Here is a 26,058-nt window from a genome sequence, read left to right as displayed (position 1 = left end):
GCAGTATTGGTGCACCCAAAGTCAGCACCCCAACTCAGCTCTATTTCAAGCTTGCATCTCACAGAGAACAGACACCGAGTGGGTGACAGTGGTGCACGGTTACTTCCAGCGCACCAAGAATAGAGAGGTGCATAGCCTGCGGCAGAAGTACACGCGTTCAACATGTGCACCACGAAATGGGTAGTTTTGTTTGTATGCTGCAGTGTATTGCAGCTGGGCCCACTGAGGGTGTAACAGTTACCTGAACATTATCTTCCACTTGCACGTGCAGCCATCGCTACTACGTGTCCATTAGGAGACCCTGCTCAGATGAGTCCCTCTCGTCAGGGCGGATGTCACTCACACCCCTAAGGCCCGGCTGTCTTATTGGACTAGACAGGGCTCCACAGCCTCGAAAGCTCCCCAGCAGACCGTTGCTGACTCCACGGGTACCCCGGTTTGCTCTGATAGAGGTAATTGAACCACAGCATAACTGTCTGCAGAGGCTGGAGGAAGCCGACCGTGGGCGTCGTGGCGGTGCCTCAGAGTCTGGGGGTGTTCCCGCGCGTGCCAATGTCCCTGCTCACTTCCAGCAGAGAAGAGCGGGATACGCAGCGTGCCTCTGTCGGTGCCTCGCCTGCCTCACAGGCGTCCCCTCCAGTCCCCGCTGGTGGCGCCTGCCTCCTCCCTCCAGATCCAAGTCCACCCCTAGTGTCTGTTATCAGTAGTGGGTGGGTCTCGCGACAGCGCTCTGCCTCCATTTCCTCGTCGCTCCTCAGGCTGCCGAGCGTCCGTGTGAGGTGAGACATGGCGAAGAGCCTGAAGGACCTCATCGAGGAAGCCCTGGAGGACCTGGAAGAGGAGAGCCTGAAGAAGTTTAAGAGGAAGCTGAACGAGGTGCAGCCGGAGGCGGGCTACAACAGGATCCCCAGGGGCAAGCTGGAGAAGGCGGACCGCATGGACATTGCCGACCACATAGTCAGCTATTACCTGCAGCAGTATGGGCTGAGCATCACCCTGCAGGTCCTGGAGGCCATCAACGAGAAGGGGGTGGCCGAGAGCCTAAGGACGAATGCCGCGGCAGCAGGTACCGTGGGGCCAGGGCAGCATGAACCACTCACCCTCACCACATCTCTGGGGAGGTGTTATATGCCAGCTGGCATCCCCTGTGAGATTGCATCTCTTGACATTCGGTCAACTTCAGGGCCTCGCCCCCTTGCACTGTTATCCAAGCAAGAGACCTGTAGATATAAACCATTTGTATTCAGCAGTTTTGAATCTGTGTACTTGGGTTCCAATGCCTGGGTCCCCACGCTTTGCCAATGGGACGGGGTGAAGGGTTCATGCCTTCCAATCTAGGGGAGACACTAGTCAGCCTGGGGGATACCATACACCTCCTCAAAGGGTTCCAATCACCTCCCTCCAGGGTTTCTACACACGTTCCCCATGGGTTCCATTGGGCATGTCTAGGGGGGTCCACGTGCCTTCCGCAGGAATTCCATCCCCCGAACCTGAAAAGGACATGCACCAACGATTCCGGGGGTCCCCACACCTCCTCTTGGAGCTCCCGCACCAATGCCCCCACGCTTCCTATCCAGGAGTGGCGGGCGAGTTTCCCAGGGGTCAGGGGCCACATGCTCCTTCTCGGTGGGTGCCACCCACTTCCCCGGGACCTGCACCCCTGCTGGTGTTCCACGCGCTGTCTTCCGTTGCCTTCTCCGGGTGTTCAGCGTTCCGTCCCAGGTGGGCACCACGCCCCTTCTACGGGGGTACCGGATATGTGTTAGGTGTCTGCACCCCTCCCTCTTCCTGAGGATGCACGTGCCAATGCTGCGCGGTTTCACGCCGCTTCCTTTCTGTGTTGCACACTTTTCTGGCAGGGGTTCGCGTTTATTTTCTCGAGAGTTCGACACTCCAGTTGGAGGGGGCAGGGGGACTATTGCTGGAGCTCCACGCCCATTATCAGGGGTTGGGAGCCCCAATGGTTCCTCACACTCTCACCTGGGGTTCCACACACTCCTTGTACGGGGTCCCATCAGGGGTGGACTGGGAACTAAAAGAGGCCCTGGAAATAAGGTTCAAAGTGGCTCCTTCTTCATGAGTTCCACACCCCCGCGGCGAAGGGGGGAAGGTATAATCCACAAAACCCTTATTGGGATTCCAAGATGCTAATTTACTAATGGTGGGTGGTCCAGCACCAGAGAACCCCTCGGAGTTTAGAACGGAGTGCCCCCCACCGCCTCCCCCCTCCCTTTGTGAAGAGCTCAGTTTCCGTGTTGGCCGCGTTTTTTCTCCTTTTTTGCAGTGCTACTGCACTTCCACTTTCGAGTCTCAACGTTGCCGAGCAGAGTCCGCAAAGGGCGGGAACTAGAGACAGACCCTTCTTACACGCTTGTTCCGAGAAGAGGGTGTGGCGGACTCTCTCCCATCTCTGGCAACCTGCCCGGCCTACAACCCTTCCCCCGATATGGCCATTGGCCACTGCCTGGATGTCATGTCCCCAGTGCTGATTGCCTGGTGGAGGTCATGGCCTCACGCGATTGACTCCCCACCAGCCCTACCGCCATCACCGAAGCACCAGCTTATATATATATATATGGCTGGCTACCAGGGCACTGTAGACACGTGGAGGATGTAAAGGGCAGGCGTGTGATGTGACTGACTCAGCACCAGCCCTAGCGGCCTGTCCGAAGTAACAGTTCATCATATCTGGCCCTGCTGGCATTTCAAAGGCATCGCACGTTCCCCAGCCACAAGAGCTTTTAAGAAGCACCAGCGTGACTCTAACATGCTTCCTTGCCCGACTGGCCTAATAAAACAATTTACTTGTTACTGACTCCTCCCCAACCTTACCGGACACAGGCACTAACATCAGTAACTCGTTCTCAGCCAAACCAGCTTTTCAGAAGCACCCATATTACCACGAGGCTAGCGCCACGCCAGCCCTTCTGGCTCTAAAGACGCACCGGCCTTAGCGGGGAGATCCCCATTGGACACCCCCACCTCCTTAGGTCAGAATAATAGTACATTGAAATGAATACACAGACAACTTTTTTAAAGTTCTTTGGAAAACACAAGGTCACAGTTTATTTGGAGCAAGACAACTTGGGACGGTCCCAGCCACATCACAAAAAACAGATACGGGTGAACCATGTCACCTCTTTAGCCACTGGCCAAACAGTCAGATACGGGTGAACCATGTCACCTCTTTAGCCACTGGCCAAACAGTCAGATACGGGTGAACCATGTCACCTCTTTAGCCACTGGCCAAACTGACAAAAACTGCTGGTTATTCCAGCTACACTGGTACTACCAGCAGGACACTCAGGGGCACTGACCAGGAGATTGTTGGCCTAAAGGCCTAAGTAAGGGAGTCAGTGCCCGTCGAGGGATCGGCTCGAGCCCGGCCAACCCCGAGCCGCTGCACCTGCAGCGTGAAGTCCCTCATTGGCTAGGACCGCCCCGATACTCCGCCTGTAACAAGAGAAGAGAATTAGGAACAACTCATACAACACACTAAACTTATCTTATCACTAATTAACTCTGTTCACCTTATCACTCCTATTGATGATGCGAAAGCCTCACCCTGATCCTACTCTACTACCGGTCTGCACGTATTAACTCCCACCAGTTACTACCAGTAGGACACTGTCCCATATATGCCACTGGCACAAGCTGACAACGCTTCTGGTTACTACCAGGAGAACACTGATTACTACCAGTAGGACACTGTCCCATATATGCCACTGGCACAGGCTGACAGCGCTTTTGGTTACACTCCAAATCTTACCGACCTTTAACTTGTTTGCCCCAAGACTTACTATCAGGCGTGGGTGGGTGGGGATTAACACTAGGCGGGAGCTGCAGGGCAAAAGACTGATGGCCTGCCGCTCCCGCCCTTATAAGTGTCCCCGGGGAGATCTGACCGGAAGCCAGGTCCCCGGGGACACCTCTTCCGCCTCGCTGAGGTGGGAGGAAGAGGAGAGGCATGCCCAGCAACCGGAAGGGGGTGGCCAGAGGGGACAGCCCGCTATGTAGGCTGTCCCTCTAGCGCCCCCTGCGGGGGCCGGTCAGCCTCTTAGCGGGGAGATCCCCATTGGACACCCCCACCTCCTTAGGTCAGAATAATAGTACATTGAAATGAATACACAGACAACTTTTTTAAAGTTCTTTGGAAAACACAAGGTCACAGTTTATTTGGAGCAAGACAACTTGGGACGGTCCCAGCCACATCACAAAAAACAGTCAGATACGGGTGAACCATGTCACCTCTTTAGCCACTGGCCAAACAGTCAGATACGGGTGAACCATGTCACCTCTTTAGCCACTGGCCAAACAGTCAGATACGGGTGAACCATGTCACCTCTTTAGCCACTGGCCAAACTGACAAAAACTGCTGGTTATTCCAGCTACACTGGTACTACCAGCAGGACACTCAGGGGCACTGACCAGGAGATTGTTGGCCTAAAGGCCTAAGTAAGGGAGTCAGTGCCCGTCGAGGGATCGGCTCGAGCCCGGCCAACCCCGAGCCGCTGCAGCTGCAGCGTGAAGTCCCTCATTGGCTAGGACCGCCCCGATACTCCGCCACGCTTTGATGGTGGCTCCCGCTGCCATCAATGCCCCCAAACCTTAGGACCTTACTTCTCCTTAAAACTTTCCTAAACATCTACATTGTTACCATACTCACCATTGGTTTACTGCAACCAGCCCTCCTTAGCTCACCCAGGCGGCTACTACCAGGAGAACACTGGTTACTACCAGTAGGACACTGTCCCATATATGCCACTGGCACAAGCTGACAACGCAACACTGGTTACTACTAGTAGGACCAGTGGCGGCTGGTGAGTTTGAAAGCTGGTGGGGCGTAAATTTCCCAGGGCGAATATAGTCGCGAGCGCGCGCAGCGCGCGAGCCCACGCCCCCCAAGGGGGGTGCGGGGGGGTTCTCCCCCCGCGAAAATTTTGGAAAAATGGCCTACAAAATGTGCAATTTACTGTCCAAAAAACCCACCGAAATATGAAAAAAGCATTCGGTTTTACATATTAATGGTGGTACACTATTCTTACGTGTGCAAGTGTGATGGTGTATTTTACAGCAGCTTGTACCTTCTTTACTACAGATGAACACAAACAGAGTTGGAGTGCCCTGAGCACCAAACCCTACAAAAGACTCATGCTAGCTCACCTCGTTCTGGAGAATGGTCACTGCAATGAACTCCTTCGCAGGCTATGGGAAATCCAAATCCCGGAAGGTGCACTGTGGAGGTTGAAGTCTGATGTTTTTAGTTGCACAATTGCCCTGGACTGGTTGGATTTGTTCATGTAAGGTGTTGCTGATGGTCTGTAAAGAGAAAGCGAGAGACTGATCTGAGAAAGGGCAACATAGGCTTAGAGCAGTATTAAAATGGTTTTCACACATGAAGGAGAGAGAGTTAACTGCTTGTAACATTGAAGCTGCACCAGAATAATCATTAGTACAATGTGTAAAGAAAGTACCAGCAACTACCACCATGTGCCAGTCATCAGTTGTATAACGCTGCAATATAAACATTTTTGTAATGTTTTCGTTCTGGGGCTTTAAAAGTGCGCTTTGCGGAGCTCACATTACAAAATTAATTTGCTGCAGCCCTTAAGGCACCCGATTTATAAGCACTCTACGTGTCCTTCGCTGAAGTCCTGTTAAAAACAGCATTGGCAAAGCCACTGAGATCCTGTTCAAACACAAGCATTGACAAAGCCAGCATTTTGGCCTTGTGCATACGGTGTAAGCTTCTGCCAGGCACTGCTATTAAATCATGATGCCCAGGAATTTGCACCATGTTTCTGCTTCTACAACAACAGGTAGTTAATTCTGCTACAGCTGTGCCTGGCAAGTGGCACTGTGCCTGGCAGTGTAGCTGTGCTACAGCTGTGCCTAGCCACAACAAGGGATGAAGGGGTGAAGGTAGACAGATCAAGCAAGCACAACACAAGGCAGTGAGCCGAGGTCAAAGGGGAAGGTGGGTAAACAGCAAGAAGAAGCACAGGCTGACAGTTAAATACACATGCACATACAATAAAACTAAGGTTTTCCCTTGTAGTCTCGTTAAGTTATACCCAGAGTTAAACTTAACAAAACCGTTTGCCCTTTTATCTACTAAGGCCACATTTCGAGCCTCACCCTAGGATCCCAATGTCACTGCTGCATACATACTACAAGGGACGGGCGCGTCCACGCACAGCACACACACACACGGGACGGGACTGAATCTGGTGCAAAGGACGGGAGGTCAGGCATTCGAAGGGAATGAAGGGATATATGTGACTTTTTTTGTAGTCCCTAAATCAAGAGTTCGTCTGATTAACTCCTTTGGGTAGTTGCTCAACATTGAGGTTTGGATCAGTGGAAGGTGAGACGGGACAGACATTGCGCACGGTGAGTAGCGGGAGGTGGCTGCATTGTTGGCATTAGCCATGATTGTGGAGAGGCACATCTCGCTGTCCAGCTGGACCCCGAGGATCGAGGATTGCGGCGGCAGGTGAAATGATGCCCAACGGGAATGATGAGATGTGAGAAGAGGTGGCATGTGACACTATGGATGTGAGCACTTTAAACAGCTTTGATTTGGACGAATTGAGCATCAGTCTGCGATGCCCTTCCCGCAGTGCCAGAGGGAGTAATTTTATCATGAGGAAAGGGGGAGCAGATGTGCACTGCTACGCTCTCCTGGATGATAATGGGATTTTGCTTGTAGAATTAAGGCTGCAGAGCCAACTCAGCTATGCAGAGGGGTATCTGACCACACCTCGAGTCATTATTGGTGATAAACCCGAATGAAACACATGCCAGCAGAGCCTCTGGCGGTGTGCCCCGTGTTATCCTGCTTGTTCTCTTGCTTACATTCTTTTGCTTCCAATCGCTCAACACCGTTTTGAAAAGGTGAACTTGTGCTAAAGTTGTGGTTTATTTCTACCAAAATCAGTCGACACCAGTTGTGCACAACATGGCACTTTCTCGAAGTTGTTATGAGGGTTGACCAATTGTCGGTATTAAGATAGCTCAGCGGGTTGAGCGCTTGCTGCTGCGATCAATGTGTGATCGGCAGGTCGCAGGTACGAATCCTGGCAAGGCCAACTCAGCCTTTCATCCTTCCGAGGTCGATAAATGAGTACCAACTTCGGCTGTGATGATATGATAAATGTATGTACATGTTCTCTGTAAAGCCCTTTGACTTAAGGCGCTATATAAATAACAAATCATTATCTAGCTTAAGATTGGATGGCATGTGCCATTGTGTGCCCATTAGGGGAGAGGTAATTGGCAATGGACGGGCATCACCACTCGCTCCCCTTAAATTTCCCTTTCATGGGAGCTGACAGTAAAAGCACAGTGGCTTGCACCGCGTCAGGCATCTGGCTGTCCATCGCCTGGTAATGTGAGGCACACTGTATACATTGGCCCTCGGAGGCAGAGCCCACGTTTCCGTTAGCCGCGCGGCCCGCGACCACTCCCGGCGCATCTGCTTATTGTGCCGTTTTATATTTTCGCCATTTTTCAACAAAAAATGCCGAAAATATAAAACGGCACAAGTCACCACCAGGAAGAGCCTGGCTGGCAGGCAGAGACCCTCTCCCTGCCAGGGCTCTCCCAGTGGTGACTTGTGCCGTTTCCCGGCCGTTTTATATTTTCGGCATTTTTTGTGGAAAAATGCCGAAAATATAAAACGGCACAATTAGCAGATGCGCTGTGAGTGGTCGCGGCTGCCCGCGGCTGGGCAGCCGCAGCAGCAGCACACGCCTGCCTGCCCTGGGTTATCCCAGTCCGTGCATGGCCCACTGGGCCTTGCGCTTGCGTACCGGTCCGGCGTGGCCCAAGGCAAGGCCCTTGGGCCATGCACGGACCGGGATAAACAACAAGGCTAGGCCCAGGCGGCCCCCGCCGACTGCCATCAACTTGGGGCGAGCCTTGGTGGTAGCGGGTGGCCCGCTACCACCAAGGCTCGCCCCAAGTTGACGGCAGTCAGCTCGGCAGCCAGCAACACTGAACGACGTGTAGGCCTTGGCCTACACGTCGTTCAGTGTTGACTCGGCCCTGGGCCTGGGCCCAGGGCGGTGGTGGTGGTGGATCACATAGTTTGGGCTCGGGGAGGGGAGTGTAAGTAACACTCCCAGTCCCCGGGCCCAGAGAAGAAACGGGGGTACTTACCGCGGCGCCTGGTCACTGGGGCTGGGCAGCAGCACAACTTGAATGTTGATGTTGACTCGTCGTACCGGGGATGGAAAGAGAAAGTCAACAGGGTGTGAAGGCGGCGCAGGCGCACGCACACACCCTGCGCCGCCAATAGTCTGACTCATAGATACAGTAATATCATTGGCTGTTTGCCAGCCAATGATATTACTGTATCCATGGCAGGGGAGGGATTCGAAGGAATGAATAAGTGCGCTGTTTGCGCAAATTTCAGACTGGCGGGGCCACCCCTGAAGCGCCCCGCCAGGCTTCTAATGAAAGGGGCTACGTAGAGTGCGTGGAGCTACGAGCTCCACGCACTCTACTATAGAAAAAATATATACTAAATTGGGACGCGCCCCGGCGCTGGGCCGACCTAACACACTATTGTTTCCTTGCCACAGCGCCCCCGCGCTGTTGGCAAAGGAAATGCAGCAGTACTAAAGCTAAAAGAGATTCAATCAGAGAAGTTCTCTGACTGAATCTCTTTTAGCTTCTCTCTTTTTTTGGGGGGGCGGCGCCCGGCCGCCCTATCATAGCAGCCGCCACTGAGTAGGACACTGTCCCATATATGCCACTGGCATAAGCTGACAACGCTTTTGGTTGCACTCAAAATCTTACCAACCTTTGACTTGTTTGCCCCAAGACTTTACTTATCAGGCGTGGGTGGGTGGGGATTCACACCAGGTAACTCGTGCGCCACTATGCGCAACGTCACCTGTATTTGTGTGGGCAAACGTCTGCGACCTAACTTGGCCGGATTGTTGCCCCCCAAATGACTTAATAACCACCTTGGTGCCCGCCTCCCCTTTTGTCACCAGTGAATAGCAGGCAGCAAGGAATGCCACCTCATTCCAGGAGTGCCGGCCACACACACCCTTGGTACCATTGAATCCCAGGTTGTGGCCGATCGTCCATTGCCCAGTCCATTTTTTTTTTTTTTTTTTTTACACGTGTCACAAATGAGTGGCCGATCAACCACACTGCGTCATCTGCGGGGAAAAAACATACCACACCCTAAGTTTTTTGATCCCCCAGGATCCAACCCGCCCAACTACCCAGCCCGGCCCTTGAGTGCTCTTGGTATCTAGTATTCTTCTGGGAATGCACTGTGCTGGGGGCGGACATACAGTCAATAACGGCCTGACTCCCACCTCCCCACCTTCATGATTGCCCGTGGAGACATGCCCTGCTGAAAGGCAGTGGTAGCTGCGCCTATCCTGAAACTATGGGTAGACCACCCCTCCCCCTGAATTCCCAAGGCCTTCAAGGCCATTGTCAGCACCATGCGAAATTGAAATACAGAGAGGGGGGGAAGTGTCGGTGTGGATTAGCGGGGGGCCAGCGCTTGTAGCTTTTATTTGTAGAAACCGCTTAAAAAGGTGCACAGGGCAGCAATCCGCCAGGGGGGCCCCATGTAGGCATATGTCAAAACCTTTTCCCTGCTGATCCGTCTTGCTTTTCCTCAACCATATACTGACCCCTTCACCTGAGTCTTTGTGGAACAGGGATACATCACCCAAAGCAATGGCCCTCCCAGATGTGTCTTTCTTGGATGCAGAAACTAGCTCACTAATCCTAAAGGCCTCAAAAAAGGCCCATGCGAACGCCAACCTGAATAGAGCCGTTTCGAATACGCCCAAGCATATGCTAGGTAATATGGCCAACAACCTCACCAATAACCCAAAGTCAATTGGTTTGCGCTCCGAACGGGCCCAGCCTTTCAATGCAGAGCGCACCAAAAACCCCTTTGTGGGATCACCCCTCCCCTCCAACTTGGAGTGGAAGGCAACCGCCGCCAGGTGCGACGCCGCCCAACACTTTGACAATGCTTCTGAGTGCGCCCAAACCACAAAAGTGCATACCTGTTCCTCCGCGGTCTGTTTTTCGCACTGTAGATAAGAAATCACGCTCTTGAACTTTACCATAACCTTGCTGGTATCTGCATCTTACTCTGGGCATGAGTGAGCGCTCACTCAACTCTGCGAGTGCCCTGTCCACACCACCAACTGCCACCATTCCTTTTTGAACTGTGCTCCCTCCAGCTTGCCCTCCGGGTGGGCATTCCGGAACTTGGACCACTGAAAGCGAGAAAGAGCGTCAGCAGCAACATTTGCAGTGCCCGGCACATGGCGAGCCCTAAATTCAATGTTATGATATAAACATACTTCCACTAGTTTTCTGAGCAAGCTCAACATTGCTGTGCAAGAAGCAGACTAAGTTAATGGCTTGGACTACCGCATTGTTGTCGGACCAAAAACGAACCCTCTTGTTGGCCAGAATCCTAGGCCACAACAACAATACGACTACAATGGGGGAACATCTCTAGGACCATTATGTTTCTTGTTCTGCCCTTCTTGTGCCATTGCTGCGGCCACTTCTGAGCACACCACTCAGGCCCTAGGATCACACCGAAACCTTCGCTTCCTGCAGCATCCGAAAACATCTGTAGCTCAGCGCTGGTTTCCCACGGGGTTCGCCATAACTGAACCCCATTGAAGCTATCTAAGAATCTGCACCACATCTTCAAGTCCTCTTTGAGGGCAGCGCTTAATCTAATGTGGTGCTGCTTCTGAGCCACACCAGCTGTTGCCCTGGCCAGCCTTCGTGCAAAGACCCTCCCTGCCGGGATGACTTTGGCCGCAAAATTCAGCTTACCCAGGAGTTGCTGCATCTTCTCCAGGGTGGTCTTGTCCTTCGACAAATTACTCCTAATCACAGCGTTTAGGCCTTCGACTTTGTCCTCTGGTAACCTGCAGGTCCCCTTAACAGTGTCAATCTCAATGCCAAGGAATGTTAAAACCCTACATGGACCCTCTGTCTTCCCAGGCGCTAAGGGAACCCCCATCTCTCCCATCCATTGCTGAAAGGCAGACATTGCACTTGAACAGTCATCGGACCCATCCTTGCCAGTAAATAGAAAATCGTCCAGGTAACACTAGGCGGGAGCTGCAGGGCAAAAGACTGATGGCCTGCCGCTCCCGCCCTTATAAGTGTCCCTGGGGAGATCTGACCGGAAGCCAGGTCCCCGGGGACACCTCTTCCGCCTCGCTGAGGTGGGAGGAAGAGGAGAGGCATGCCCAGCAACCGGAAGGGGGTGGCCAGAGGGGACAGCCCGCTATGTAGGCTGTCCCTCTAGCGCCCCTTGCGGGGGCCGGTCAGCCTCTGAGATGTGACTACGTGTGTTCTCTCCTGTCAGGAACTCTCGCTTCCACTGCGTTCCAGGCTCACTTCCGAATAGGCCCCTCTAGCCCACCCCACCCGTGCTGGGCACCTCTTTGCACGTGTAGATAGCAGCATTGCACCCGATCACCGGTTAGGCGGGCCTTTAATGATTCACTTAGATCCTCCCACCCATTGCCCCCTCTAGCACTCCACAAACACACAGTATCTCATTGGCTTCTGTTTGGGCTCACTGCACAAAAATTCCCACACTCGCTGGAAGACGAAAAGGTTGCTTTAATGTGACAGGCCACAGCTTACAAATACACACTAACCTGTCTCCCTGGCCTTACAGACTACGCATGAAATTACAATCATCAAAACGATTAATTAATGAATTCAACAATTCATCACTTCCTGACGCTTGCTGAGTCCCCTTCCCCTCAATTCCTTGCAACCTTCATTCCCGCTTTCTCCCTCCATCTTCTTCCTGAGGCCACATCCCTCGTTCAATACCTCGAACCCTCTTTCTGCCCCTGGGCTAGCCTATTTGTGCAAACAGCGCCACCCTTCTCCTTTACCGCTCTATTACTCCTTTTTACATCCTCCAAAGGGCCATGTCCCGAGCAACCTCTTGCCCAAGTCATCCTCCCCCACCATGCTCCCCTCAACACCAATCTTCCTCCGACCTACTCTATGGCCTGCAGCCAGGCTGACTTGCCGAATCAGCAACAATGTGAACCAGTTAACAAAAACATTGCTCAACTCTAACCGCCCCGCCTATCACACCGTCGCCACCATCGCCCCATATAATAGGCCACCCACATCATCCCCCAAAAACAAAAATGATAGCTTAAAAAACCTCCCAACCCCAGGACCTCCATTTGCAAGACCAAATTAAAGGGTGGGAGGGTGGGGGTTGTTCAAAACGGCCCCAACCCCTGCTTGCTCCCGAACCTTCCCTGCCTGTTTTAAACCCCCAGGAAAGGGGGCACTTTGTCCCCAAGCCAGCTCGCTGGCTTGTGCAGCACCCAAAAACACCCCGGTGGAAACGCTTGTGCGTACCTCCTGCACCTCCCTGTTGAGGATTGCCATTTGGTCTCTCAACCCCAGTCTAGAGGATGTGGGCCTAGGGTTACTTTCAGAAAAGGTATAACTTGTAATGGCGAGTGGTGGTGGGAGGGTCATGGGGAGTACAGCCGAGCCACCTTCGTGTCAGGTGACGACGGAGACCAGAATTCAAGTTTACACAGCCAGGCAAACCATGCAGCATGTTCAGAACTCAAACGTACCATCAGCCTCGCAACCCAACTCGTCAGGATCGATATGTCACCATTTTGCAAAGCTCGTTTCCCTAACTAAAGCCTAGTGAAGGTCACCTTCCAAAAGATCCACATTTCCTTCAATACTTTTTCTAAAGGTGTATTGCATTTGCTTGTTTTGAGGAAAAAGTTCCACCACACTGAATGCTTCAATTAAATTCAACTTTTGCCTGTTTTGTTGCTTTTTGTGAGCAAGCCCCCACGCCCTATACCTGCCCTCTGGTGGGACACCCTACCTTACTCCTTTACCACATTATCCCTATAAAGGGGCTACCACGTGAGGAGGGGTGGCATTAGGGGCAACGTGGAGTCAGGGAGGGAGTGACAACGGACGATGTGCCCTACAGATGGGGAGTCACAAAGTGTGCAGATGTATTCTTAGGGCTCAATGAGCAACACCTCTCCTTTACAGTGCTATCTTGTTTCTCTCCACAGATGGCGCCAGTGGGAGCACTGTGTCTGTGCCCCCTCCGACCCGCTCCAGCAGGGAGGGAGCTGGTGCAGGGCCCAGACCTGCAGGTGAGCATTAAAGATGTGGAGTGTTGTAGGAGGCAGATCCATCCATCTAAAGTAACTTTCCTAGGATCTCCACTTCACGTACGAGCGTTTTTATCAATTGGGAGATCCCCCATTTGCCTTCAGACCCCCACTAACTCTCACTAACCACACCCAGCAACCAACACTTACCCAAGGCTCCTTTATGTTTTTTAGGGGGGATTTTTATCCATGTTTAACATATTGCATTTTCATGAACATGTTACAAAAATCCACATTAATTAACAGAATCTGTAGTAAAAGCTATTAGGGTCACAGCTGTGGATTCATGTGGTAGATACTCTTACAACTGAACTCTTTCTGGGAAGCTCTCTAGGGGCTCTGGCCTTTTCAATTCCAGATTAGATCCTATTCTGCTTCATAGAACCACTGCCGGGATGCCCACCCAACCCAGCGAAGGTATGATAGACACCCCTCTTACTTCAGGGCATCACTGTACAGATGTCCATCTCTCCTAAGGTAGCCATCCCACATCATGGTGCCATCTGGATCTGTCCACCACTCCCAGAGAGGGTGTGGTCTATAGCCATCCAACATCAATGCACCACTGTAGCGATGACCACCTCTCCCAGAGGGTTGAGGTATAGGGCCATCCCACATCATGGTGCCACTAGGAATTAGCCTAGTTGATAGAACATTTTTGATCTAACAACCTATTTGATCATTTTTAACATGTCTGATATGACCTTTGGAGCACATTGACCGCATACTTTCCAAAATAACAAACACACAGAGCAAAGGTTGCGGGCTGTCCCCCGCACCACATGTTCAGTATTTTTGGGGTTCAGGGTGCAGGGGTGTCCCCCGCTTCCTTAAAGTTGGAGGCTGGAAAAAAAGAACTAATAATTTGCATATAAATGTGGGCCCGAGCAGATACATTTCGGTCAGTTTGCCCCGAACAAAAATAAAACGATCAAAAAACCCCAGACCATGCCACTGTAGAGAGGACCACTGTTAAGACGGATTTCTGAACTCTGTCCTGGTGGCGCAGAAGTTCAGAAGGCCAACCTAATTACTTGGAACAGGGTAACCTCTGGACGAGCCAGACCAATCAAGGTAGCGATCGCGGCGGTCAAGACTAGGTCTCAAGAGGGGTGAGGGTGACTGAAAGCCCGCAATGAGCACACAAAGCAAGAGCGCTTACAAACTACTCCAAACAGTTGTTATATCAAAAATATATACACATTTATTTTAAGGCCTTTAAAATAATGACCGTAGCGAGAAAATCACAATATCACAATATTAAGCCAACACATACCATATCAACACAATATATATACAAATACAACAGTCGCAAGCGTTATATGCACGAAATGTGTAGTCCACCTGAAAGGGAAAGAAAACAGGCAGTGCGATAATGCTTTAGACTCAGTTCGCCTTCAGAGGCACCTAACTAGATGGAAGTCCGAGCCCTGCGAAGAGTGGAGCCTTGTGCTCAAAGTACCTGCACACGCTGGTGCCAACGGGCAAAAGGAGAAGCTCTTCGGAGGAAGTCAGGCAGTTCGGGTTAGTGCACAACAGAAGAAGAACAGGTTCCGCGACTCAAGCGCAGCCTCCACAGTGAGCAGAAGCAGAGCGCGAGTACGGACAAAAGGGTGCTGTTTTTACACAGCGGGGAAAAGCAATGGGCTACTGCAGGAGGGCGACCAGATCCTAGCTATACTACTCACCGGTCCCCGATGCAAGCAGACCCAGGCTTCTCCACGTTAGTTTCAGCAGCTGGCAGGTTCAGAAGAGCCGGGAATGCCACGTCGTCGTGTAGAGAAAAAAGACGTCCCAATCGAAGAAACCTGCACAGTTTTGTCACCACCGCAGGGCAACGGAGCGGCCGTGTGTATCTGAGCCAAATGTACACTACTCACTTGGGAACGCCAAGTGTACTAAGCGTGTGAGAGTGACAAGGACTCGAAATACAACACAACCTGGCGGCGGTTACAGAGCAAGGCTCCCTTGTAAGCTGGTCAGTCAACTGGATGGCCCAGAGACGCTTCCGAAGGCTTACTGGCAGGAGATGATGAAGTCGCCGAGAATAGCTGTTCCTGCTATTCCAAAGGTCGAAGCACCAGTACAGGCCTTCTGGTTCGATCAAAGGAGGAAAGGGTTTCACGGGACGACAGCAGTGCAAAGGAGGAGTCCTTCAGCGGGTCACCAGCGATTCCTCGGTCCAGCCTCTTGGTTGCAGGATACTTGGCTCCTGTATTCCTTCGTTCGTGAGAACTCAGGAGATCGACATGGTAGTGGTGTTTCCAGCCCCCTCTTATCCACGGTTCCCTTCGCGCCAAAACGGAGGGGAGCCAATGGGAGATCCGCTCATCAACACACATACCATACGTGGACCAATCACGGACCACGGTGGTCCCAGGCATTCACACCACCTAGACTCTCTGGCACCCAGGATGTGTATTGGGACCAGACATCCCAGCCCACACCCTGGAGGCACACAAAAGACATGTAGAAGCCCGCGAAAGCAACCACGTTTCGCGGGAAAGCACATGCCCAAATAAGGAAGGCCCCGGGTCGGCTCGACCTGGGGAAGGTGAAGGGAGCAAGACGGTCAGTGGACAGGACAAAGGAGCCTCGTGGTCTGGCCATTTTGGGAGCCAGGCCACCATTTTGGGTTCAGTGCGAAAAACGCGCTCAGAACGCCAAAAGGAGCTCAAAATACACAAATTGATCGCTGCCACCATTCCAGTCCCTGAATGACTTGCACCGATCAAATACCATCCTAAACGAGTATCTAGGGCCTGTAGAAGGCTAGAGACCCAAGAGAGCTGTAACTTAGCTTACAGTGCCCTCTTGTGTCATGTTGCACTAAAGCCGCAACATGATAAAAGAAACTACGGGAAACAGCGTTCCCCGGTACTGACTGTCTTAAGGGCATGTCAGTTTCCCCATAAGAAAAGGAGCGAAAGCCCAGAGGAGTGCAGCAGAAGGCTGCACTTCTCTGGCAAAGTCAAGAACAAGGTGAAAAACAACAGCAAAAAGTTTAGGGGTTGCCACATGGAAGGAAAATTACCTACAATTACGAAATCTTTCCTAACACTCGCCCCTCCCAGACTATGGACAGGGGGAACTAATCCACCCCTGGATGAGTCTCTTGTTCAGGTCGGTTAAACATTCTGGACAACCCATCAGCATTGCTATGTTGGACACCTGGCCTATGCTCAATAGTGAAGTCGAAGCCTTGTAGACTTATGGACCACCTAAGCAACTTTGGATTCTCCCCCTTCATGTTCATTAGCCACTTTAACGGCTTATGGTCAGTTTGCACAGTGAAGTGGGTCCCATAGAGGTAGGGCCTCAGCTTCCTTAGGGCCCACACAACAGAGAAACATTCTTTCTCTACCGTGGACCATCTGAGCTCTCTGTCCTTAAGCTGGCGACTAATAAAACCGATAGGGTGTTCCTTACCCTTCTCATCTACTTGTGATAGTACAGCTCCTATCCCAGTGTCAGAGGCGTCCGTCTGCACGATAAAAGGTCTTTGATAATCCGGGGCCCTGAGGACAGGGGCCTGGCACAAGGAGTCTTTTAAGCCATTGAAGGCCTTCTCACACTCGTCGGTCCAAGTTACCTTCTTGGGTTTCTTCGGAGTTGTGAGGGCAGTCAGAGGGGCAGCTATGGTGCCATAGTCTGCCACAAAATTGCGGTAATACCCCGTGAGTCCTAAGAAGGCTCTCACTTGGGTTTGCGTAGTGGGGGTAGGCCAGTCTTGTACTGCTTGTACTTTACTGGGTAGATGCTGTATCCTCCCTCCACCTACTTCATGTCCAAGGTAAACCACTGAGCCTTGTCCAATCTGGCATTTACTAGCCTTTATGGTCAAGTGGGCTTTCTGAAGAGCCTGCAGCACAATCCCGAGGTGTTTCACATGGTCTTCCCAGGTGGCACTGAAAACTGCTATATCGTCCAGATATGCAAGACAGAATTCATCCAACCCATTCAACACATGATTCACAAGCCTCTGGAAAGTGGCAGGTGCATTCTTCAACCCGAACGGCATTACCCGGAATTGGTAAAGGCCGTCTGGAGTAGAAAATGCTGTCTTCTCCTTGGCATGTTCTGCTAAAGCTATTTGCCAATAGCCAGCAGTGAGGTCAAACGTGCTGAGGTACTTGGAGGCACCCAAAGTATCCACCAGCTCATCTGTTCGAGGCAAGGGGTGTGCATCTGTCTTGGTGACAGCATTCAGAGCCCTGTAATCCACGCAGAACCTCAATTCAGAAGTGCCTGCTTTTGGAACCAACACCACAGGGCTGGACCAAGGACTACTAGAGGGTTCAATCACCCCAAGGTCTAACATCTTGTTGACCTCGGTCTTAATATAAGACCGTACTTTGTCTGACATCCTGTATCCCCTACTTTTGGTAGGTACACTGTCTCCTGTGTCAATGTTATGTTTGCACCAAGGTGTCAAACCAGGGGACTGTGAAAACAGGGGGGAAAACTGCCTAAGCAAACTTTTCACCTCAGCCTGCTGATCAGAAGTCAGGTGAGGGGCCACTCGGACACCCTCAAAGGAGCTATCTGAAGGACCGCTTTGGAACAGGTCGGGGAGAGGTTCAGACTCCTCTTCCTCAACATCCGAAGCCAGTAGCAGTGCTGCGATTTCGACTCTTGGGACGAAAGCCTTCAGCCTATTCACGTGAAACACTTTTGGAGCCTGTCCAGGCCTTCCAAGGTCCACTAAATAGTTAACCTCACCCAGGGGCTCCACCACTGTGTAAGGGCCTGACCATTTGTCCTGTAAAGCTCGAGGCCTTATGGGATTCATGATCAGGACTTGCTGACCATGTGTAAAGTTGATGAGGGAAGCTTTCTGGTCATACCAATGTTTCACCAGCGCTTGTCCTGCCTTCAATTTATCACTAGCAGTGTTAGGCAGAAACCTGTGCAGTTCCCTTGGGGAACACTGCAAAAGATTTAAGACTACAGGTAGAGCAGTAAACCCCTTTGGTAGCAGTCTGTACCACCCAGATTTACCTGGTAGCTGTGGCTGAGCAGTCAGACTTCTCTCAAGAAGAGTTAGGCAGTATGCAAAGTATACACAATATGTACCAAAACACAATAGCACAAGCAAACACTGACCAGAGCTTGGTTTCAAAAGTATATAGTTATTTATTTAAAATACACATAAGTTAAAAACACTCTAGCACAATATAGTAAACACTTCAAACACAGTTATAATGAAAGTAGATTCAATCCTTTCTCCTATCTAGACAACTCTAGGTTAACACCACTTAATTAAAACAGAGGTGAGTGCTTAACGTTAGATGACACTCTAGTAGTTTCCAAGAAAGGGAGAGAAAAAGCAGAAATGGGTTAAACACACCACTCTAAGGTCCAGAACACTTGCAATAGGCTTAAAGAAGCACAAAGTCACAGGTGAGCAAAAGTCACTAGGCAGGGCCCACTCTTAGAGTAGCCGGAGCGAAAAGGTGCCCAAGATCACACTGTTAGTTAGAGATTCAAGTCTTGCAAAGAGTCAAAAAGAGTTTTAGAGTGGCTCAGAAAGTTTTAGCCAAAGTGTCCCAGGCACTCCCAGGTTCGAAAGCCGGGGACTAAATCTACCCCGTACAGTCGGTGGCAAGGGAAGCCAGGCGGAACACAGTACCTTAAGCGGAAAGGATCCTCCAGCGGTGGCAGTTGTTCCAGGCAGTGGCAGCAGGGCTCGACGTCGGTCAGGGGAGAAGAAGTTCTCGCTGAAGAGCAGAAGAGGAGGGTCGTTGCACTGCCCGGGAAGAAACCAGCCGCGGAGTCCTCCGGTTAAAGGGTTGGTACCGACTTTCGCGGTAGGGGGGTAAAGTGTGGTATTCCGGTTGCCGGGGTGCTTGGCACAGGCAAGGCGGCCACGAGATACCTCAAAGAACGGAAAGAAGGCGAAAACTGGTTGTCCCCACCAGTTAAGGGAAGGAGCCACTCCGTTAAGAGTTCTCCTCGGTCGTCGGGAAAAAGTGGTGAGACGGTTCAGCAGGGCTCCACCGGGTGGTGTCGTCGAAGCAGGTCGGCTCAGCTCTTCCCTCGTCGGATTCTTGGTCCTGTGGCGACTTCTGAAGTCCCAGTCCCCAAAGCCCTGCTTTTATGCAGCAAGCCCCCATTCACCCAGCCTAGCTGTCACTCAAACATGCTAAGTGGTGAGCCGGGCGGCTCACCACTTGGGCCAATCAGGACGGAGTGCGACTTGAGTTACCAAGGTAACTCAGTCCAGGGTGCCTAAATCCCCCTCCACCCCTCCTAAGTACCCCAGACAGAGTGGCACCACTTTGGAGGGCTTCTGTGGAGAAGCCCGCCAAAAGTGGAACAAAGGGCTCCACTTTGGGTCAGAGTTACAGAGGCGAACACCAACGCCATTTTAGAATCAAGTTTTGGCAAAAAGTCCCAACCGGAGTTATAAAAATAAATATATAAACCGGCGGTATGTTTAAGGCTATCGTAAATAAATAATTAAATGTGTTAGCCTAAAACAATGGGAAATCCCATAGGGAAATATTCGCGGTCGAATATAAAAAGTAGTTTCCACTGCCACCAGCCAAAACTCGATCAGGGGGGACGGAGACGTGCCCCCTCGACTAACAGACCCTGGGGCAATCGAATTGCCCCAGCCAGTACGTCCACAATATGATGGTTTGTACTGGTTCTGTTCAGGATTCAAGACTAGCAAAGTCTTTGGTGACTTTACATGCCCTGGGAGACAGTAGTCAGTCCCAGGGTATGGAGTCTATGTTGGGGAGTCCCTAGGACACCCCTGGGTCACGGCACAGAGGGTGCTGTGTGACCCACATCACAAAAATACATGAGGCCCTATGGAGTAAAAGACCCCATAGCCCATTCAACACAAGGTTTAACCAAGATAACACACTTCAACATGTCCAAGAGTGAGGGTAAAAGAGTCTCACTCTTGGCAGGAGAAAAAAATTAAACCCCAGAAATCCAGCAAAGCTGCTGGGGGACTCACTAGGTAGGGAAATTCAGCCTAAACAGAGAATTCTCCCTAACACTCGCCCCCCCCAGACTAAGGGACAGGAGGATTTAATCCACTCCTGGATGAACCTCATACCTCTAGTCGATGATATACATCCTAGAGAGTCCATCAGCATTTTGATGGTGACACCTTGACCTATGCTTAAGGGAGGACTCAAAGGTTTTCTTTTGCAAGCTAAAGGACCTACAAACCCTTTGAGGAACATCAGTCTTTTTGTTATAGGGGATCTGGTTGACCAGTCCCTCAGAAGTTGGTACAACTTCTGAACCTATGTTAGGCTTTTTGAAGGGGTCCTTATAAAGGATTCCCTTAGATCTAGAGGGGCCTCCAAGGTTCCTCACCACCTCTCTTGTGGGAGCAGGTTGGGTCTTAGGCCTCTTGGTTGGAGGGGTTGGGGTTAGGCAATGCACCTGCTTCCCCTTCCTCTTAGATCTACCCTTACCTATTTTAGGAGTTTCCCCCCTAATATTAGGATTTGAGTTGGGGTCTTCAGTAGAAGGTCCAACAGTCTGAAGGTTTTTGGCCTTAGACTTTGCTTTTCTGGTTTTCCACCAGCACTGAGAATTACCAGTTCTCTCAGGTCCAGATAGGGGCCTAGTTGGTCTATCCACCTCTTCCTCAGAAGCAGGGGGGGTCAGAGACTCTGAAACTAGGGGAACAAGGGTGGAGCTTGGTTGGGGCTCCCATGTTCCTAGCATACTATCCTGAACTGTGCCTGGGTTAGAGGTCAACTTACTAAAACCAGGGCTTGTAGTGGGGTTCTCAGTAGAGGGTCCCACAGGCTTAGAAGGGTCCTTCAAGGTAGCCTTTCTAGCCAATTTGGTTAAGTTCTGCTTCTCCATACTGGGAGGCCTGGGGGTATGGGACACTACTCCTAGAGTTCTTAGGTCATTCCCCAACAGGACCTTCCCAGGTACCTCAGTCTGAACACTGACAGGGATCCTCACTGTCATGTTGTTACACTGAATGAGGGCTGGTAGAATAGGAACCATTTGGACAGGGCCTCCAGACATCTTAGTGGGACCTTTGGGTGCTTTGGCCACATCCTCAGGTTGAAAGAAGCTTTCATCCACTACTGTTCTGCTGGCCCCAGTGTCTCTCCTGGCAGGAGTATCCTGGCCATTGACAAGAACACTGTCCACATAATACACCTTAGAGTTAACAGGTAGGGAGTTATACACAACCCTATTCTGGGGACTAACCAGACCCATAGGCTCTAAGTTTACAGTTGCTTGAAGACCCAAGGGTTCTTCAGCAAAGAGTTCAAAGTGGGCACTAGCCATCTGTACTTCATCCTCAGGAGTGAAGGCTAAGGAGACTGTGCTGATCCCTGCAGGTTTACCCTTGCACTTGGGATCTCCTTTGATATGGTCAGTACCCTGACAGACATAGCATTGTCCAAATGCTCTCTGGAAGGGTGGCTTGTTCTGACCTCCTTCTGGCTTGTGGCCAGAAGGTACACTAGCCTGATTCGGTTTACCCTGGGGCTTACCCTGGTTATTTGGTTGTTTGTGGCCCTCTTGGGTATGGGAGGTATTAGAATTCTCTTTGGAGTCCTTTTTAGACTGTTTTTCCCCATCCTTCTTCTGAGTTACCCCAGAATCCTTGTGAGTGGCCCTGTTGGCAACCCACAAGTCAGCAGCCTTAGCTAGTTTCCGGGAATCCAATTCCCTGGAATCAGCCAAGTGTTGTCTGAGCTCAGGAGAGCAGGCATCATAAATAGTCTCCAACATAAACAAATTCTTCATACCTTCATAAGTGTTCACCTTGTAACCCTTAATCCATCCCTCTAAGTTTTTCAAACATTCACTCACCCAGGTAGCCCAAGGGGTACCATCATGCTTTTTGAGGTTCCTAAACCTCTTAAGATACTGGGAAGGGGTCTTCCCAAACCTAGCTATCAAAGCTAGTTTCACACATTCATAGTCCTTCCTATCCTCCTCCCCCATCTCCATTACCACATCAGTTGCAACAGGGGGAAGCCTAGAGAACAACCAGGTGAGTAAGTCATTTCCTGTGATGTTCTGGAGCCCATGATTATATTCAAACAGAGACAACCAATCCAACACATCCAACTTAGGCTCATACATACCAACCAATTCTTTAGGCATCCGGGGTCTTTTAGGACTGGAACTTCTAGAGGAGCCAGAGAGAGAAACATTCTCAACAGATAATTTCTTCATTTCTAAGTCATACTTGAGCTCCATTTCCCTTAGCCTTAGTTCTTTGTCAGTTTGAGCATTAAGTTTCTTATACTCCAATTCTAGCTTCATTTTCTCCAGTTCAAAGTACTGAGGACTAAATGTGGGACCTGGTAAAGGTCCAGTAGGCACAGCAGGTAGAGCAGGCAGAGGCCTAGGGGGGACAGTTACAACAGCCTCACCCTCCTCTTCTGACTCTTCCTCAGAATCATCAACATTTTGCTCCATGTTAACTTCAACACTGTCATCTACAGTTGCTGGAGTGGTAGGTTCCTCTGAACCATCACCCAGACTTTGGTTAGCTAACAATCTTTCAATCAGCTCCATTTTCTTGCCCTTAGTCAGGAGATCCTTATGTTTACAGAGCACTCTTAAACAATCAGCAGTTTTGGCTGCAAGGGACTCTTGACTATAGCTTTCTATAACTGACATGTTAGAGGTTTTACTTTTTCAGTGCTAAGCTTTGTGGTTAGTTGCACTAAGGTATCTAAAGCACAATAAAGTGTATACTCAATACAAATCCCACCGCTGTACACCAGTGTTAGGCAGAAACCTGTGCAGTTCCCTTGGGGAACACTGCAAAAGATTTAAGACTACAGGTAGAGCAGTAAACCCCTTTGGTAGCAGTCTGTACCACCCAGATTTACCTGGTAGCTGTGGCTGAGCAGTCAGACTTCTCTCAAGAAGAGTTAGGCAGTATGCAAAGTATACACAATATGTACCAAAACACAATAGCACAAGCAAACACTGACCAGAGCTTGGTTTCAAAAGTATATAGTTATTTATTTAAAATACACATAAGTTAAAAACACTCTAGCACAATATAGTAAACACTTCAAACACAGTTATAATGAAAGTAGATTCAATCCTTTCTCCTATCTAGACAACTCTAGGTTAACACCACTTAATTAAAACAGAGGTGAGTGCTTAACGTTAGATGACACTCTAGTAGTTTCCAAGAAAGGGAGAGAAAAAGCAGAAATGGGTTAAACACACCACTCTAAGGTCCAGAACACTTGCAATAGGCTTAAAGAAGCACAAAGTCACAGGTGAGCAAAAGTCACTAGGCAGGGCCCACTCTTAGAGTAGCCGGAGCGAAAAGGTGCCCAAGATCACACTGTTAGTTAGAGATTCAAGTCTTGCAAAGAGTCAAAAAGAGTTTTAGAGTGGCTCAGAAAGTTTTAGCCAAAGTGTCCCAGGCACTCCCAGGTTCGAAAGCCGGGGACTAAATCTACCCCGTACAGTCGGTGGCAAGGGAAGCCAGGCGGAACACAGTACCTTAAGCGGAAAGGATCCTCCAGCGGTGGCAGTTGTTCCAGGCAGTGGCAGCAGGGCTCGACGTCGGTCAGGGGAGAAGAAGTTCTCGCTGAAGAGCAGAAGAGGAGGGTCGTTGCACTGCCCGGGAAGAAACCAGCCGCGGAGTCCTCCGGTTAAAGGGTTGGTACCGACTTTCGCGGTAGGGGGGTAAAGTGTGGTATTCCGGTTGCCGGGGTGCTTGGCACAGGCAAGGCGGCCACGAGATACCTCAAAGAACGGAAAGAAGGCGAAAACTGGTTGTCCCCACCAGTTAAGGGAAGGAGCCACTCCGTTAAGAGTTCTCCTCGGTCGTCGGGAAAAAGTGGTGAGACGGTTCAGCAGGGCTCCACCGGGTGGTGTCGTCGAAGCAGGTCGGCTCAGCTCTTCCCTCGTCGGATTCTTGGTCCTGTGGCGACTTCTGAAGTCCCAGTCCCCAAAGCCCTGCTTTTATGCAGCAAGCCCCCATTCACCCAGCCTAGCTGTCACTCAAACATGCTAAGTGGTGAGCCGGGCGGCTCACCACTTGGGCCAATCAGGACGGAGTGCGACTTGAGTTACCAAGGTAACTCAGTCCAGGGTGCCTAAATCCCCCTCCACCCCTCCTAAGTACCCCAGACAGAGTGGCACCACTTTGGAGGGCTTCTGTGGAGAAGCCCGCCAAAAGTGGAACAAAGGGCTCCACTTTGGGTCAGAGTTACAGAGGCGAACACCAACGCCATTTTAGAATCAAGTTTTGGCAAAAAGTCCCAACCGGAGTTATAAAAATAAATATATAAACCGGCGGTATGTTTAAGGCTATCGTAAATAAATAATTAAATGTGTTAGCCTAAAACAATGGGAAATCCCATAGGGAAATATTCGCGGTCGAATATAAAAAGTAGTTTCCACTGCCACCAGCCAAAACTCGATCAGGGGGGACGGAGACGTGCCCCCTCGACTAACAGACCCTGGGGCAATCGAATTGCCCCAGCCAGTACGTCCACAATATGATGGTTTGTACTGGTTCTGTTCAGGATTCAAGACTAGCAAAGTCTTTGGTGACTTTACATGCCCTGGGAGACAGTAGTCAGTCCCAGGGTATGGAGTCTATGTTGGGGAGTCCCTAGGACACCCCTGGGTCACGGCACAGAGGGTGCTGTGTGACCCACATCACAAAAATACATGAGGCCCTATGGAGTAAAAGACCCCATAGCCCATTCAACACAAGGTTTAACCAAGATAACACACTTCAACATGTCCAAGAGTGAGGGTAAAAGAGTCTCACTCTTGGCAGGAGAAAAAAATTAAACCCCAGAAATCCAGCAAAGCTGCTGGGGGACTCACTAGGTAGGGAAATTCAGCCTAAACAGAGAATTCTCCCTAACACTAGCCAAGCCCATCAGAAGTACCATCCGTTTTCTGAGCCCTAGCACATAATCAACTACGTTGGTAGTAACAGGGGGAGTGGGCATCTCCCATCCCTCTTTGACGATGGCTAAGGGTCCCCGTACGGGATGACCGAACAGAAGTTCAAAGGGGCTGAAGCCAACACCCTCCTGTGGTACCTCTCGGTAGGCAAACAGTAAGCATGGTAAAAGAAGATCCCATTTTCTTCTCTGGGGCTCCTCCGGAGCCCCAATCATGCTCTTTAACGTTCTGTTGAAACGTTCCACCAGACCATTGGTCTGGGGGTGGTATGCAGAAGAGAACTTATAGGTGACCCCACATTCTTTTCACATAGCCTGCATATACTTCGACATAAAGTTGCTGCCACGATCTGACACAACTTCTTTAGGGAAGCCAACCCTAGTAAATATGCCGAGTAAAGCTTTTGCAACTGACTTGGCAGTTACAGTCTTCAATGGGATGGCCTCAGGATACCTGGTTGCATGGTCGACCAGCACCAGGATAAACCTATTGCCCGAGGATGTTTGCGGGTCAAGGGGACCAACGATGTCGATCCCTACCCTTTCAAATGGTACCCCCACAACTGGGAGCGGTACCAACGGAGCTTGGATTGTCGCGCCAACCTTACCAGACAACTGGCAGGAGGCACAACTCCTGCAGTGACTTTCTACTTGCACCCCCATCTTGGGCCAGTAGAAGTGCATGGATAACCTTTGCTTGGTCCTCTTCATACCAAGGTGACCAGCAAGGGGAACTTCATGCGCCAACTGCAGGAGGAAGGGCCTAACAGCAAGGGGAACCACCAACCTCCTATGGTCTCCTTCTGTAGACTCTGTGGGCTCACTATACAGGAGTCCACCTTCCCAATAAATCCTATGCTTCCCAGGAGGTTCACCCTCAAGCTGGGAGCAGGCCTGTCTCCTTAGGCCTTCCAGAGATGGGCACTCACGTTGGCCTTTACTGAATTCGT

The 26,058-nt window shown here is 50.8% G+C and overlaps 1 protein-coding gene across 2 annotated transcripts in view; it reads left to right on the top strand.

Annotated features, from left to right (window-relative positions):
* The first annotated feature begins 580 nt into the window (after positions 1-580).
* LOC138580976 (apoptosis-associated speck-like protein containing a CARD) overlaps positions 581-26,058 on the top strand; it is a 40,398-nt gene continuing 14,920 nt past the window's right edge. The window contains exons 1-2 of one of the 2 annotated variants that reach the window (XM_069651949.1): positions 593-1,066; positions 13,104-13,187. In XM_069651949.1, coding sequence (XP_069508050.1) covers positions 787-1,066; positions 13,104-13,187 — 364 coding nt within the window. In that variant the 5' untranslated portion in view covers positions 593-786. Of the gene's footprint in view, positions 1,067-13,103; positions 13,188-26,058 lie in introns of both variants that reach the window. The other variant, XM_069651950.1, reaches the window with a different exon arrangement.

The sequence above is a fragment of the Ambystoma mexicanum genome, chromosome 3p (assembly GCF_040938575.1).
Source record: "Ambystoma mexicanum isolate Mex_15411 chromosome 3p, UKY_AmexF1_1, whole genome shotgun sequence".
NCBI classification, from domain to species: Eukaryota; Metazoa; Chordata; class Amphibia; order Caudata; family Ambystomatidae; genus Ambystoma; species Ambystoma mexicanum.
Note: the sequence above shows the minus strand (reverse complement) of the source record. Positions and strands in the feature narration are given on the sequence as shown.